Source organism: Rhinoraja longicauda, chromosome 7 (genome assembly GCF_053455715.1).
Source record: "Rhinoraja longicauda isolate Sanriku21f chromosome 7, sRhiLon1.1, whole genome shotgun sequence".
NCBI classification, from domain to species: Eukaryota; Metazoa; Chordata; class Chondrichthyes; order Rajiformes; family Arhynchobatidae; genus Rhinoraja; species Rhinoraja longicauda.
Window position 1 is genome coordinate 61,824,383 of NC_135959.1, and position 16,968 is coordinate 61,841,350.

The 16,968-nt window shown below is 37.9% G+C and overlaps 1 protein-coding gene across 1 annotated transcript in view; it reads left to right on the forward strand.

The window, feature by feature from the left end:
• LOC144595576 (deuterosome assembly protein 1-like) overlaps positions 1–16,662 on the forward strand; it is a 66,108-nt gene extending 49,446 nt beyond the window's left edge. Inside the window, exons 9-13 of the mRNA XM_078403136.1 lie at positions 712–909; positions 1,801–1,887; positions 3,836–4,041; positions 9,384–9,696; positions 16,450–16,662. Coding sequence (XP_078259262.1) covers positions 712–909; positions 1,801–1,887; positions 3,836–4,041; positions 9,384–9,696; positions 16,450–16,662 — 1,017 coding nt within the window. The remainder of the gene's footprint in view (positions 1–711; positions 910–1,800; positions 1,888–3,835; positions 4,042–9,383; positions 9,697–16,449) is intronic.
• Positions 16,663–16,968: the final 306 nt, after the last annotated feature.

The following is a 16,968-nucleotide window of genomic DNA, read 5'->3' on the forward strand; positions in this document are numbered from 1 at the left end:
GGCAGAGATAGATGGATTCTTGATTAGTACAGGTGTCAGAGGTTATGGAGAGAAAGCAGGAGAATGCGGTTAGGAGGGAGAGATAGATCAGCCATGATTGACTGGCAGAGTAGACTTGATGGGCCGAATGGCCTAATTCTACTCCTACTCCTTATGACCTTATGACATGGTCACCACTCCAGGACAAAGTAAAGTAAAGAAACAAGCAGGAGTTTTGGCTCCTGACAACATGAAATACATATAAAAGTAGAAAGAGAAGATGTAATTTTGCTGTTTAATAATTTTCTTCCATAAGTTGATCCATTAATAATAGTCAGAATTCCAATCAAACAATTTATTTTAACCTCATTTAGAAAAAACGCTGTAAAATTGCATCTTTCCATATACCCTATATTTTGTAATTGCTACTTTGATTTTGTTCAGAATTTCGGATAAATGTGTGATGATAACGACCACCATTCCAGATATAAGAATCTTTTAACGGTAATGTAAACCATCCTTATTCCCTTGTGGATTTGAACTAGAATATCAGAAGAAAAAGGATAATGCTCTCTTCCACCTTCTAATTATAAAATCGTATTGTATGAATGTAGCATCTCCTGTGCTATATTCCCTTAAAATTTAGTTGCTTTAAGTGTTTAGCAGTATATTATAGATGAAAACATATGATCTGAAAAATATTCTGAACAGTTTTTTAATATTCTATTGTAGTTGAGGAATTGCCTCTGTGAGAAGGAGCAGTCGCATAGCTCTGAGATGGTGGGAATTAGAACGGAGGTCTCTAACCTCTCTACAGTGCTTGATCAAAAAGAAATCACCATAGCAACTGTCACAGAGAAAACCGCTCATCTGGAAAAGAAACTCAAAACTGAAGAGGAAAAAAGAGATCAAATATCAGCTGAATATTGGGTCAGTAAAACTTTATTATTTTCTTAAACTTTATATTCTTAATACTTTAATGGATAAATTAACGGTGAATCAGAATTAATTCTTAACACAAGGGCTCTTGCAGCTTCCGATAATCATGGTAAACTTTTCTGTAGCTAAATTAACTTTTCAAAAATGTTGTGCTAAAAAAATGATGATATATTCCGTGTTTTCTGTAAAATGATGTACCTTCACAATTTATACACAATCAATTTGAACCTTTATAATTACATATCATAGCATATTTAAGAGGCCTTCATTGTTCACTGTCTTTATTGTGTAATTCTCCATTTTTCTTCCTTTTGCTCGGCCATAAGGTAAAAGCAAACAAAAGTAGATTGAAATACGTCGTCAAGAATGGTGGCATTTGATCACAACATCAAATTAAGATTTTGTCCAAGATGTGATATTACCATGCTGGAGAATATTTTCAATTAAAAGTCTCTTCACAATGGTTGCTGAAAAGTATTCTTTAAAATTGCTCCTATCTATGAGAAGCTCTGAGTTGGAGTTGAGAACAATGAGATTGTTTGTTCTGAAACCTGGAAGAGAACAGTTTACCTGCTATTGGCAGCAGATCTGTCTAGAAACAGATAACTCACATGAATCAGCAAGATCCATTTTAATCTTAGATGGCTGTAACTTAAATGCATAATAATATTTGGCTTGACAAATATGCATGGCAGCCTGCATTTGTGGTAGCCATCATTCTTTTTAATGCTCTTCCAATGTTTGTAAGAATATGCAAAGGATGCCTGACGTGTGTGAAATTAGAAAATTAACCATTCATCATGTGTGAACACAATTTTTAATTCAAATTACATTAAGTCTTTGTTGTAAACTGTGCAACTCATGGTTTTATCTGAATTCTAGGAGGCCATGGACCAGCTTGAATCTCTTAAAGCAGAGAATAAACATTTAAAGGAAATGTTGCAAACTTTGGAAGGCCAAAGAGCTATGGTAAATGGAAAGGAATCATCAAAAATGAGATGGCTTTGTTGTGGAAGATTATACATTTTTTTAAACTATAACAAGTAGACATAGTTTGCCAATGTATGAATCAAAATTCTCTGATTTTATTGTGCATTTTGCTTTCTGACAAGCAATGTGCAATGTTATTCAGCTAAAAGGATGAATAAGTGGATATAAATGCCATTATAAATGTTAATGACTACAAAAATGCATTAGGAGGTTATATTTGATTTGGCTTTTCACATATCACCACATCAGACTTTTTACAATATTGCTGTGCCGCTGATTCCAAAGGGGATGGCAGGATATCATACTTGGCATGGTCATACCTGGCTGTTTAAGACATCCTAAATGTCAGGTGCTGGCATAGCTGGCTGTCCACTCCATTTCTGGACTCACCATTGAATCTGTCAGGAGCTATGACTCCAAAAATAGACCGCCTGAATACACTTAACATACAGCCCTTGGCTTTATACCATGGAGAACTGATGTGTGAATGGCAACCCCATTTGTAGAGTCATGGAATTAGCTTGGAAACAGGCCCTTTGTCCCAACTTGCCCAGCCAGCCAACATGCCCCATCTACACCTGCTTGAGTTTGGCCCTTATCACTCAAAACCTATCCTATCCATGTACCTGTCTAAATGTTTCTTAAATGTCGTGATAATACCTACCCTAACTACGTCCTCCGGCAGCTCGTTTCCTATACCTAACATCCTTCGTGTAAAAAAAGTTGCCCCTCAGGTTCCTATTAAAACTTTCTCCCCATCACCTTAAACCTATGTCCTCTGGTTCTCAATTCCCCTACTTTGAGTAAAAAACTGTGCATTTACCCTATCAATTCCTCTCATGCTCTTATACACCTGTTCCTCCTGTGTTCCAATGAATAAAGTCCTAGCCTGCTCAACCTCTCCCTATAGCTCAAGCCCTTGTAAATCTTTTCTGCACCCTTCCCACTTAACACGATCTTTCCTGCAACAGAATGACCAAAACTGAACACAATACTTTAAATATGGCCTCGCGTCTTGTACAACTGTAACATGACCTCCTAATTTCTATACTCAATACACTGACTGATGAAGGCCAATGTGTCGAAAGCCTTCTTGACCAGTCTATTTACTTGTGATGCTAATTTCAAGAAACTAAGTAGCTGCACTCCTCGAACCCTCTGCTCTACAATACTCCACCCCTCCTCCAGAGCCCTGTCATTCACTGTGTAGGTTTTGCAGTCAAGATCCTGCTGCAATTTTGACAACCATCTCGCTATCAACAATACAACCCACTTTAGTGTCAACTCCATGGAAATGGCAAGTAGCATTCCACCATTACCTAATCCTGTTCTGTTCTTTTAAATTAAATTACTAGCGGAATGGAAGTGACGTGACTGTACTCTAAAGACGTACAGGTATGTAGGTAAATTGGCTGGGTAAATGTAAAAATTGTCCCTAGTGTGTAGGATAGTGTTAATAGTGTTAGTGTGCGGGGATCGTTGGTTGGCGCGGACTTGGTGGGCCGAAAAGGCCTGTTTCCGCGCTGTATATATATGATATGATATGATATGAGGAAAGCATGCTGAAAAACAGATTCTAAAATCGTATCGACGAACTGCTTTAATAGTAGATTGACCGACTGCTTACCTGAAGTCCTTAGTCATTTTTCAGTGGCATAGTCCCCGTTGACATGTCATCTTATAGCTCTTTTGGTTCATAACTTCTATTGTCTAAATTCAAGCCATTGATTTATGAATACACCAATTTGTGGTTTGTTTTAGTAATATGCTTGACATAACTATGGTTTTCTTACTTTCACATTTTATGAAAAATTAATTTAGAAGTTTATAGAGAACGATCAATAAAGCCCTTTTTGCCCTTTATTGATTGACCAATCATCCAACATAAGATTGATAGTGTTTCAGTGTATTTATTATCGCCTTGCAGATAGAAAATAATCAATTGAAGGAACTTCAGAATACTTATGCAGCCTCTATCCATAAACTGGGTTATGACAACAAACTGTTGCAGAAGGACTTGGTGAAATTAAAGGCAGAACTGGAAATGTCCACCAGGACTAGCCAGGAAAAGTATGAAGCAGCTCTCCGCCATACACAACATGCTGTAGCAGAGATGAAAGAACACGAAAGCAGGTAATATGGATGTTTGTACAATTTTGTTTCAACTATTATTGAGCACATGCCTAGAAACTGGATTTCACTCTCTTTTGGCATCTTGAATATATATTGCTTAAACACTAATGTCCAATTGAATATCCCGCAAAAAACTAATGAACGTAAGATGTTATGGCTGCTGTGTCATAGTCATGCTGATTGCTTCAAGCACTGTCCCTGTGACATCCACAGTACAACTATATAAAAGATTACAGAGGCGATAAGGGAATTAACAGGAGGGAGAGGACGCAACACACTCCTACGTGACTGGACGATTCTTCGTGATCGTCTGGCCTAATTGAGTTCTGTGCTGTGATTGGGATCACTCCACTGAGGTGCAGGCTGAGCTCACATCTAAAGATTACAGCATTCAGCACAGCTATCCATTGAACAAAAAGTGTGCAATAGTGAAGGAATTGGCCAATTCTATCCCTTCCATTAACTTGAATATTGAAATGTTAGGCTGGCAGATGCCGTAAGCAAAGGATTAATATTATAGTGTAAACCTGCATATGTTTTTTTGTGAATATTTAATGATGATTGCTTGTTGCATCAAGACCTCCAATTTACATCAATAAGAAAGAACAATCTATTTCCAAAATAAATTGGTTTTGGGAGCAACATTTAGAAAAAGAAAATCAGGCTAATTACTGTTCAGAGGAACCAACCAACCCTTTAATGTTAAGGCTGCATAATTAATCTTCCACACAGCATTCAGATTTAGAGAGCCATTAACTCTTTTGCAGTAGAATTTTGCTACATTTTTGAACAGCATTCATTGGGTGCATGACTGATGTCAAAAAAATGTCGGCTGAGTTAGGATGATTTGCATATGGAAGAGCACATATCAGTTTACCAATTATTGTGATTTTATCTGAAAATGAACTCTGATGCAAACTACCCGGTAAAACCAATTTGAAAAAAAATCGTGCAGATTGATCCATTTTCTAGGCCAGAATGTTTAATTTTGGAAACTCAATATTCTTTTTGCATCAAGGTTTACCTATTTTAACCATCTGTCAAATCTGCTTGTAGCTCTTTGTGGAATAGAGCTCGCTACAGTCTATATTGGTGATCAGTTTGATTTTTGTGTTAGATTAGAGCATCTGCAGTCTAGTTGTCTGCGTCAGAATCCTGATGCAGAGTCTCGTCCAAAACGCTGACTAAACCATTATCTCCACAGATTTTGTCTGACTCAGGCAGTTTGTTTCCTGTTCATTGAGGTGGCCCCTGCAAATATATGTTGTCAAGTGTACTAATGGTTAAGTATACTAATACAGAATTTTAAACTCCCATATTCCATTTTAAGATTATTCATTGCATTAATAAGGAATCCTTTATCTTGTAAGGGAATCCATTACATGCATGCTAATTTCTTTGGAACAGCACCTCCACTTCAGAAGGATAGACCGCAGCCACGAATCAATGAAGCAGAATCCAATGCACCAACTTTCAGTGCACAGACCTTTGTTAGCCATAGCTGTTGCAATCTAATCCCTGTCATTAGACAAACTATGTTACTGACCAATGTAAAAACAGATCCAAGTGTTAGTAGAAAATGAGAATAACCTTTATAAACCCAAGTGTTATCTGAAGAAGCAATAGGATGGCTAGTGGTAATATTTAATTTGTTTGTAATAAGTGACAATCACCTAATTCTTTGATATTAATGAAGTTTATATAGATGTTTTTTGTGAGGGCATAAAAAATCTGGGTATAATAGTCGACCTCATTTTTTTCATTGAAGTTAATGCTTTCTGCTAAATTATTTTTTGCGATATGCCCTGGCAAAAATGCACCTCTTTAACTTGATAATTTTTCTTTGCTTGTTTCTATATTTGCATTTGCACTTTGCTTGTTTCCATATTTGCATTTGCTCTAAAGATTTTTCTTGGAGCAGTCAACTCCTGATCTCCTTTCTCTGGGATGACTCTGAATTTCAGAATTGTTAACTTTTGAAAAATATATTTTAATATTTTTTGTTTTCTGTAAACTGCCTCAGCATTTACTGAAGCAGCAACAATATCACTCACTGCCCAGCAATATTAGATAGTTTTAGACAGTCACATTGCTATGTGTGCTTGTATTTTCACAAATTTAGGTTTTCATGTTGTAACATTGTCCACATTTCAAAAGTAGTTTATTTTCAATAAGCATTCAGAAATGGTGAAAGATACAGGCCTATAATATCTATCCCACAGGGCAATGATTATAGTGCACTAGGCTGTAGAATTTCATTTGCAATTGGGTTTAAAGTGCAACCATAACCGCAACTTGGGATTTTTTGTTCTTAGTCTTGCAATGGCTGCTGGATATATGTATTGATATAAAAAGTGAGAAGCTCGTGTGTTGATATCATGTCTACAAACTGTGCATAAAATGCTAGAACGCTGAGGTAGGCTTTAACCATAACATTGGAGATATCTGTGATATTAAAGGCAGCCCTGTTTTCTTAGCATCTTGTTCTAGTGAAGTTTTACTTTAAAATATTTTCAATGGTGATTTCAAACTAAACCTACCTCACCCTCAATAATTATCTCAATCCATTCTCTCTTCCTTCCCATCATAATATTCTCTAATTCACCTACCCTCCCTCAATTGCATTGTTGACTTTTTCTATTCCATAAAATAGGTGAGATCTTGAAAATCACGTGTAAAATACAGATGTGCAATCTGCCTTGGGTCTTGTGTGGAAAATAATACTTCCATGGGCATTAAAAAAACTTTATAGATTTCATGATGTTGAATAATTTTTAATTCACTTTATTCAAGTTAATTTGCCTTCCTTACTGCCTTTCATGTTTGTTTATCATGCCAAACTTTAAATTTATTTGAATCCTGTTTGATTTGATTTTTGGCTTCAGAATCTGACCCATTTAGTCCATATCTGACACTGATCTTATTTGTTATGTGAGGTTTTTTATAGTGACATCAAGGGTCACTAGCAATATAATCACTATATTATTATTTTTAATGGTGTTTAATTTTAATAATGACTTGATTTCTTAAAGTCTCAATATTCATCTTTGCAGCATTGGTCAATAAAGATGTTTTACACCGTTGATTTTTGACAGTATTTTATTGATAATCTTGTTGACAACCACATTTGAAAATTCAATTTAATCATTCCAAAATATTCAGTGCCACCACTCACTTGATCACTCATCACCCAAATACACTCAAAGGTGTCACATTAATTATTGTTCATGCACTGTTGGGATCCATGAGGTCTGTAACTCTCTTAAAGATTAATAAGTTCCACACACTGCAGTGACAGAATCCTTAATTTTATTTCCTTATTTTTAATCTTGCCATGATTTTTAGTTAGATGGATGTGGTGAGAAAAGATAGATAAATTGGAGTTGGGAACTTGCCCAGTCTGACCACAGTTTTGAATTGCAAGTTCCAAGGTCACTCACTCCAAACTTGCAGGGTGCTCTTTAAGTATGCAAGTCAACTTCCGATAAAGTCTATCAAGGCCAACGCATTATTTCAGACTGAATTAGGGAGCAGTGGTAGCTTCCCCGCCAGCCTAAACTTACTAGAAACAGCCAAGTCCATTGGCAATTACAGCAAAATTACACTGAGTTTGTGTTGGGCCATCTGCTAGAAGAATCTGTAAATATGTTTTACAGAGTCCATCAGCCATCCCCGCTGCCTATTTGTTGCTTGTTTGGATGCCCCTTCTGCAGTTCTCCTGATATAGTGCCTTACTCTGGGGTTTCCCACAATGTGCAAGGATCTGTTTCATGCCCACCCACTCCAACTTTTCCCAAAAATTCAGACCTTATCATTTTCAATGTCATATCTTTTCATCATCAGAAAAGTAATGCTCCTACTGTGTTTCATCTGTGAGGAATTAGATTGAAATGTGTTGAAGAACGTCATCGTTAAATGCACTATGTCCTATGAAAATAGATTATGTAAATGATGCCCTTAGGATAGCCGTTATACAAAAGAAGATGATAATCAAAACATACTATCTTTGTAACCACTTCTCTCAAAACTCTGATCATTGAGTCTATAGAATGTGTCAGCTTCTTAGTTCACTAACTTCTCACGTACTATATTTTGACCAATCATCCTTTTTAGTACATCATTTTCACCTTGATATTACCTCAATCATCATATTGGTGGTTGGGATTAAATGAATAAGAGGAAGATGTGGTTCTCCCTGAGACAGATTCCAGTCTTTCCAGAGGACACAATTTTGATCTGTCCCTTCCCCATATTATCCATAATAGTGCCTTCCAAAGGACATGTATTGTTGCCAAGCATGTGTATCTTGGAACCAACTTCAATTGTTCAAACTAAGATAGTATTTTAGTGTTGCTCTTGTGAGGTGTTCTAGTGATATTCCTGCTAGTTTTGGATAGTGTAGGATAGTATTGTATTGGCACGGACGTGAATAAAGTGAAAGATGCAGAAATTCTTCAGAGCCATTGAAGCAGGTGAGATGTTACAATGAATGGTGTGATGGAAAGGGGGATTGTGATTCAATAACTACTGCAGACCAAGTTGAAATCAATGATCAATGTAAGATTAGAGTTTTATCTCAGAAATTCTGTTTAGGACATTGAGTAATGTATTCCTTACCTACAGTTTGCAGAAACAATATTTTTGTTGCTAACACGTATCTGTATCGATATGGCAAAGATAACCATACATTTTGCGAAGGTCAAATACATCCCCTCCCCCTCTACCATCGTTTTCAAAAGGGCATTTGAAAAGTTGAGCATAATATAAATTTGATTGCAGTCACACTGTACCAGTTCTTCAAGAGGTAGAGGCTACTTAAAAATGATTCCAATAATGTATGATATCATAAACTATTCCCTCACCCCCATTTATTATAAACTATAATTTGGTAATTTCATGTTAAACACGTATGAAAACAAGTTAACAAAATTTAAGCCCGCTGTGTTTAGTTCGTGATTAGAGCGGGCCAGCATGTGATTGCAGTTTTCAATGCACTTGCAATGTTTTACAAACTTAGGAGTGGTTATTTACATGCAAATTACTTGTTCATTGTCCTTTGATGAACCTGTATTGACCTCATAAGGGAGAAATAGGGTTTGGATGAGTTGATCCCTTCCTATATGATTGAATATCCACAAGGATAGCCATGTAAAGCTAAAGAAAACAGCCAGCAAGCTTAGAATCATCTATCAAAGTCAAATTATTAAGATGATTTTATTTGTTACCTGATGCTCTGATGAAAGGATAACCAAGTTCCACTGCATAGTGTGTCCAGTTAAGTTTGCTCAATTAGACATTCTGTTAAGTTGTAGAACTGACTATTTTTGTTTTGTGAGTTGTAGGAGAGTTAAGAAATTGCAACAGGAAAATGAGAATCAAATGAGCACCATGGAAAGCAAACTTGAAGAAACGATACAACATTATGAAGAAAAAATTAAAAACCTTCAGAAGAACAGTTTTAATATTTCTGCACCATGCTTCAGGAGTACAGAAAGTAGAGAATATTCATTGGAAAGAAACCTTGTGCCCAGAAATATAACTGCAGATAACTCATTTTGCCATTGCAATAATGTTAGGAAGGAACCGTGTGCTGATAAAAATGAATCTGATTGTTCTCTGTGCACCGGCCTTACCAAGGAGAGCTCCCTGCCACTGGTAAGTGTTTGTTTATAAGAATTTATGAATAATTCTCAAAGTTCTTCCCCCGAATGTTTCTAATATGGATTGATAGCAGTACTTTTAGTCCTAAAGTGAAAAGATTCACAAATCCAGGTTGACATTTCGGTACAATATTGTAGAAATGCCACATCATCAGAACCACTAAGTTGGAAAAGATGTTATCAGGGTCCTATCTGTCTGTTAAAGTGGATACCATAATCTATTTGGAAAAGATTAAAGTCATAGTATACTGTTTAACATCTATTCCTCAACCAAAAAAAAGGAAAATTATGTAACTTGTTGCTTGTGTAATTCTGCCGTAATAATATGCAATCTTGTGTTTTCTTTTCCATTTTCTTCCCACGGCCAGATGATCACCAGGAATTTTGGTTGAGCTAACAGAGTTTTAGATCTATCATTTGAATTCAATGATTTTTTTAATAGCTTTATATACATCCACTCTCCTCAGCTACAATTTCTGCATCCACTGAGACATTCTTCGTTGGAAAATTAAGCAATACATCAATGTAGCCTCCAAACTTTAGTTTTCTATGACATCATTTGCATATTGGAAATATAGCAGGAGGAGAATGTATGGTATGCCAGCTCTATTTTGCAAAATTACCCAAACAGCAGGATGCATCCCTTCAGATGCCACTTCCTAAACCCACTTTCAGGAGTTGTCTCGGGTTACTAAAATAAAAAGGACAGCACAGTAGTGCAGTGGTGGAGCTGCTGCCTCACAACGCCAAAGACCCAGGTTCGATCCTGATTACAGGTGCTCCCTGTGACCACATGGGTCTTTTCCAATTGCTCCGGTTTTCTCTGGAACCTGCATTTCAAAGAGGTGCAGGTTTGTGGCTTAATTGGCTTCTGTAAATTGCCTTTAGTGTGTAGAATGTGAAAGTGGGATAACATAGAACTAGCGTAAGGGTATCTGGCGCTGTAAGGCAGCAACTCTACCGTTGTGCCATGCTGCGGAAGGGTATTGAGTACTGGATTGGGGATGTCACACGACAGTTGTACAAGATTTTGGTGAGATCGCCTTTGGAATACTATATGCAGTTCTGGTTGGCCTGCTATAAGAATGATATCATCAAGCTGGATGATATCAGAAAAGGTTCACCACGTGAAAGTGCAGAAAAGGTTCACCACGATGTTACCAGGACTCGGAGTCTTGAGTTATAAGGTGAGGCTGAGATTTTTACCCCTAGTATGCAGAAGGCTGAGGGATGAACTTATGGAGGTACAATATACAAAATCATCAGAGGCATAGATAAGATAAATGGTCACAATATTTTTTCCCAGGGTGGACCAGTCCAGTACTAGAGGGTATGGATTCAAGGTGAGAGGGGAAAGATTTAAGAGATTTGAAGGTTAATTTCTTCAAGCAAGAGGGTAGTACATTTGTGGAATGAGCAGCTGGAGGGAGTTGTTGTGGCAATTGCAATTGCGACGCTTGAAAGATACTTTGGAGGGTTATGGGATGGGCCAAATGCAGACAAATAGGACTGATGGTTATAAAACGTGGTTGTCATGATCAAGATGGCTGAAGGGCCTGCTTCCATGCAGTATGATTCCATGAAAATATATATTTTCTCATAGAGAGAATGCAGCAAATAAATCACTTGACTGGTTCCAAGGGAATAGATAGGGAGAATGGGGGAAAATCACATCAAAACGTACAAAATTCTGAAAGGGCTTAGCGGCCTAAATGAAGGGAGGATGTTTCCCCTAATTTAGGAGCCCAGGACCAGGATCAAAATTTCAATATAAAATGAAGAGAATTATTTTCAAGCTGAGGTAATGAATCTCTGAAATTCTCTGGCCAGGAAGGTTGTGGAGGCTTGGGCAACAGCGATTAATAGATTTCTAGCCATTAAGGGAATGAAGGGACTTGACACATTATACAATTAGGTTTTGGTCATCTTTCACATCTACAACATTTTAAAGTTAAGGTGCTACAAGCCAGGACCACCTGTTTATCTATGTTTCATTCCACCATTTCATCGAACCATTATTATTACAAAGGAGGCATCAGAAGGGCCAGAATTTGTATAGAATTTGCCTTTAAGATGGGGAAAATCCGGGGTCACAATTGGCGTTCTAGAGTATGCATTAAGTAAAAAAATTCCAATGATGATAGCATCTCAGAAGTATTTGGGCAGGAAAGCCTCGGAGAAATCTTTGAGGATAGTAGAAAGATAAATTGCAATGTAATTTATAACAGTCATGAAAAATCATAGTTTAATGGCTGTGGCATTAAACAATTTTTCTCGAACCTAGAAAATAATCTGTGAAGGTGAGTTGAAATATCACTGCTACATCTTGAGAATTTGAATTTAGTTTCTAAAAAAATATGGAAAATAAATATTGGTATCAAAGTTGAATTATGGAGTTGTTGACTGTTCACTTAATCTTAATTGATTTAATAATGTAATTTTAAGGAGAAAAACAAATACATTGCCTATTGTCAATACAAGTACAGCAAGACGATGTCAAAAAAGAGAATCCTCCTTTGATGCCACACTGCTGGTGTTGGACTTCACTCAATTCCAAAAAAAGATTTTTTTTATAGCCAGCTCTTAAAATCCATGTCTGCTGGGTCTAGATCGAGGAATTGATACCTCTTGTTTCTGCTCATCAATAGCAGAAATCACCGCCACAACCCCATGACTGTGCCATGTCCTCATTTGTTTATTTTGTGCTCCATCTCCAATGACCCTCTGGGTCAAACTTTCAGAATTTTCTTTCTTAGTGATGCCTTCACTATATTTATCAATCAAAAAAATTCTTCTCTCATACATTATTTCTATAACTTATGGAAACACACTGAACAATTTGCACACCAAAAAATGTATATTGATTACTACTAGAAATGTGTTATATGTGCATGTAGTAAAAGATCTCTCTGCTTTTCAGATGCTAAAATGGGATTAATATGAGGGATGGACAAATGCTTGATTAGTGGTGGGTAAATGGAGAGCGATGAACTAACATTCAGGAAACAGGATGTAGTAGCCATTTGGACAGGAATAAAAAATAATGAAGGCAAGAATTTGTGGGAGGGGTATCTAGGCCCCTTAACAGTAACTACATGGTAGCACAGAGTATAAAGGAATAAATAAGGGAGCTTATCAGAAAGATATAGGGAAAAACATTGGGGATTTTAATCTATACATAGACTGGAAAAATCAAGTGGACTAATAAATCTTGGTTATGGATTTAATGGAGTATGTTCTTTTTCCTCGAACATCCCTCAGAGTGCCAGTGACCCAGGTTTGATCCTGACCTCGGGTTCTGTTTGTGCAAGTTTTGCATGTTCTCCCTGTGATCACGTGTATTTCTTCTGGGTGCTCGGTGGGCGGAAGTGCCTATTTCCATGGTGTGTCTTTCAATCATTCTCATTCTGGGAGCTGGCCTGAATGCAGCCCATATTAGACCTAGTATTGTGCAACAAAATAGATTAATTAATAACCTCAATGAAGGTATCCCTTGATACCAGCGGTCATAATATGATTGAATTTTACATTAAGTTTGAGGATAAGAACAACAGCAAAGCTAACTAAAGAGAACTGACAAATTAGGTTAAACGATAACTAAAATATTGAGAACAAGATTGTTGTTCTGGCACCATTCAATCAGACGATTGATTTCTCTCCTAAACTCTGACTCATCATTATCTGCAATTCATCCAACAAGTGTCGTCAGCTAATTTAAAGATGGAGAAACTGAGTCGTTCCTCGACAAGTCCTACAGTGAGATTGTTACACCAAAGGTACTGGAAGAGAGAAGGTGGGTGATGGTGAGAAAGGGAAGGAAACATGGAATGCAAAGGTCCCCGGGTGTTGTACCTCTTGAGAACAGGGTCACCCACTTGGAAGCTGTCGGAAGTGTCAGTGTTGCAGTTGAACAAAGGGGACTATGAAGGCATGAGAGAGGAGCTGGCCAAGGTAGACTGGAAAGGGATCCGAGCAGGATTGACGGCAGAACAGCAATGGCAGGAATTTCTGAGCATAATCCGGAGGACGCAGGATCATTTCATTCCAAAAAGGAAGAAAGATTCTAAGGGGAGTAGGAGGCAACCGTGGCTGACAAGGGAAGTTAGGGATGGAATAAAACTAAAAGAAAAGATGTATAACACAGCAAAGAGTAGCTGGAAGCCAGAGAATTGGGAAATTTTCATAGGACAACAGAAGGTAACAAAACGGGCAATACGGGCTGAAAAGATGAAGTACGAGGGGAAGCTGGCCAAGAATATAAAGAAGGACAGTAAAAGCTTCTTTAGATATGTTAAGAGAAAAAGAGTAGCAAAGTCAAATGTGGGTCTCCTGAAGGCAGACATGGGTGAAATTATTATGGGTAATAAGGAAATGGCAGAAGAGTTGAACAGGTACTTCAGATCTGTCTTCACTAAGGAAGACACAAACAATCTCCCAGATCTACTGGAGGACAGAGGATCTAGGGGGGTAGAGGAACTGAAAGAAATTTTCATTAGGCGAGAAATAGTATTGGGTAGACTAATGGGACTGAAGGATGATAAATCCCTTGGGCCTGATGGTCTGCATCCCAGGGTCCTCAGAGAGGTGGCTCTAGAAATAGTGGACGCATTGGTGATCATTTTCCAATGTTCAATAGATTCAGGATCAGTTCCTGTGGATTGGAGGATAGCTAATGTTATCCCACTTTTCAAGAAGGGAGCAAGAGAGAAAATGGGGAATTACAGACCAGTTAGCCTGACTTCAGTGGTGGGAAAGATGCTGGAGTCAATTATTAAAGAGGTAATAACAGTGCGTTTGGATAGCAGTAAAAGGATAAGTCCAAGTCAGCATGGATTTATGAAAGGGAAATCATGCTTGACTAATCTTCTGGAATTTTTTTGAGGACATGACAAGTAAAATGGATGAAGGGGAGCCGGTGGATGTAGTATATCTAGACTTCCAGAAAGCCTTTGATAAGGTCCCGCACGGGAGATTGGTGACTAAAATTAGAGCACATGTTATTGGGGGTACGGTGTTGACATGGATAGAAAATTGGTTGGCAGACAGGAAGCAAAGAGTAGGAGTAAACGGGTCATTTTCAGAATGGCAGGCAGTGGTGAGTGGAGTGCCGTAAGGCTCGGTGTTGGGGCCGCAACTGTTTACCATACATATTAATGATTTGGAAGAGGGAATTAGAAGTAACACTAGCAAGTTTGCGGATGACACAAAGCTGGGTGGCAGTGTAAACTGTGAAGAGGATGTTAGGAGGTTGCAGGGTGACCTGGACAGGTTGAGTGAGTGGGCAGGTGTAGCAGATGCAGTATAATATAGATAAATGTGAGGTTATCCACTTTGGCGGCAGAAACAAGGAGGCAGATTATTATCTCAATGGAGTTAAGTTAGGTAAGGGAGAGGTGCAATGAGACCTGGGTGTCCTTGTACACCAGTCATTGAAAGTTGGTGTGCAGGTACAGCAGGCAGTGAAGAAAGCTAATGGAATGTTGGCCTTCATAACAAGAGGATTTCAGTATAGGAGTAAAGAGGTTCTTCTACAGTTGTATAGGGCCCTGGTAAGACCACATCTGGAGTATTGTGTACAGTTTTGGTCTCCTAATTTAAGGAAGGACATCCTTGTAATTGAGGCAGTGCAGCGTAGGTTCGCGAGATTGATCCCTGGGATGGCGAGACTGACATACGAGGAAAGATTGAAAAGACTAGGCTTGTATTCACTGGAGTTTAGAAGGATGATTGTAGATGATCAGCCATGATCGCAATGAATGGCGGTGCTGTCTCGAAGGGCTGAATGGCCTCCTCCTGCACCTATTTTCTATGTTTCTATGTAATACTGTCATTCAAACAGGGGGGACTGAGCACACAGCCTTGAGCACATGGTATTGGGGGTAGGGTGCGCTGATGGTTATCAAGGAGGAAGTGTTTTTGCCAATTCATATATATTGTGGTCTATTGATGAGGAAGTCGAGGATTCAGTTGCAAAGGGATACGCAGAGACCCAGTTCTCTGAGCTTGGTGCAAGTTTGAGGGGATGATGGTGTTGAATGCCAAACTGTAGTCTATGAACAAAAGCCAGATATCACAGGCTATGGGGGCCCCAAGAAGGTACATCAGTGTTCTCCCTATTGAAGCGTGCATAGAAGGCATTGAGCTCATCCGGGATGTCACTTGAGCTGCAACGTAGGAAATGATGGCGTGCAAGCCATGCCACAGCTGCCGAATGTCCATTTCATAGGTGAGCCAAGAATTAGAAATTGCATGATCAACATGCTGAGTGCATATAGGGACATTGAACAGGTAGTGTGCTAAGGAGCAGGATTTCTAGAAGTAGATTTAGATTTTCCTGTTTGTCCAATAATCTGAGAAACTCTATGTCCCACCTATAGTGGAACCCATTTTATTTCATCGAAACGCCATCATGTTTCTCCTCATGAAAGTGTTGAGATCTGCATGACCACGTTTGTGATGACAATTCAGCCTACTCATTTTATTCCATTTCTCTAAACTACATCTTCAACATAGCATTGACCTGATATTACACCTGTCTCCTGTAGGAATATAAATAATGTAAATAGGTTACAAATAATTATTTCTGTGTGTATAATGAAATAGATTTCAAAATAATGAAGGCAGAACAATTATTCAGTGTGATTTTCAACAGGGTTAAATGTATCTGCTGAAATGTGAATGTTATTACATTTCCAAGTGAACCATTGTTTATGCCATTGAAATGATTTACTATGTTTATGCTGTTTAGACTCCCACAGAGATATCAGACACTTCTTCAGTAACAGAACATTTCCTTGAAGAAGAAGAAGAACGAGCCCGAGTATTGGAGAAGATGCTTAATTCCCACATTAATGAACTACAGGCAGATTCAAAGCATACACTTCAGATATATGCAGGAACCAAAATGGATATACCAGATACCAGAGCTTCATGGTGCCAGTGCACTTGTCAAGACATCTGAAATTGTGTTTTTCTCCTGGATTTATATATGCAGTACAAAGTAAATTAATTGAAGTGCTACATTAGTTGTGCGTGTGCCTGTACGCAATTACTGAAAACAATGCACATTGTTTTACATAATCCATTATATCATGAGTTCTGAGTTTCCAAAAGTAAACTTTCTTCTGGTAATAATGTTTGGGTACATGTCGTCATGAAAGCATGCTCAGCTAATTTGAAATTCATTTTACATTTAACTATTAATTTTCTTTATATTCCATTGTCACTCTTGAATTGAAAAATCAATCCATTTGGCTAAATCACAAGG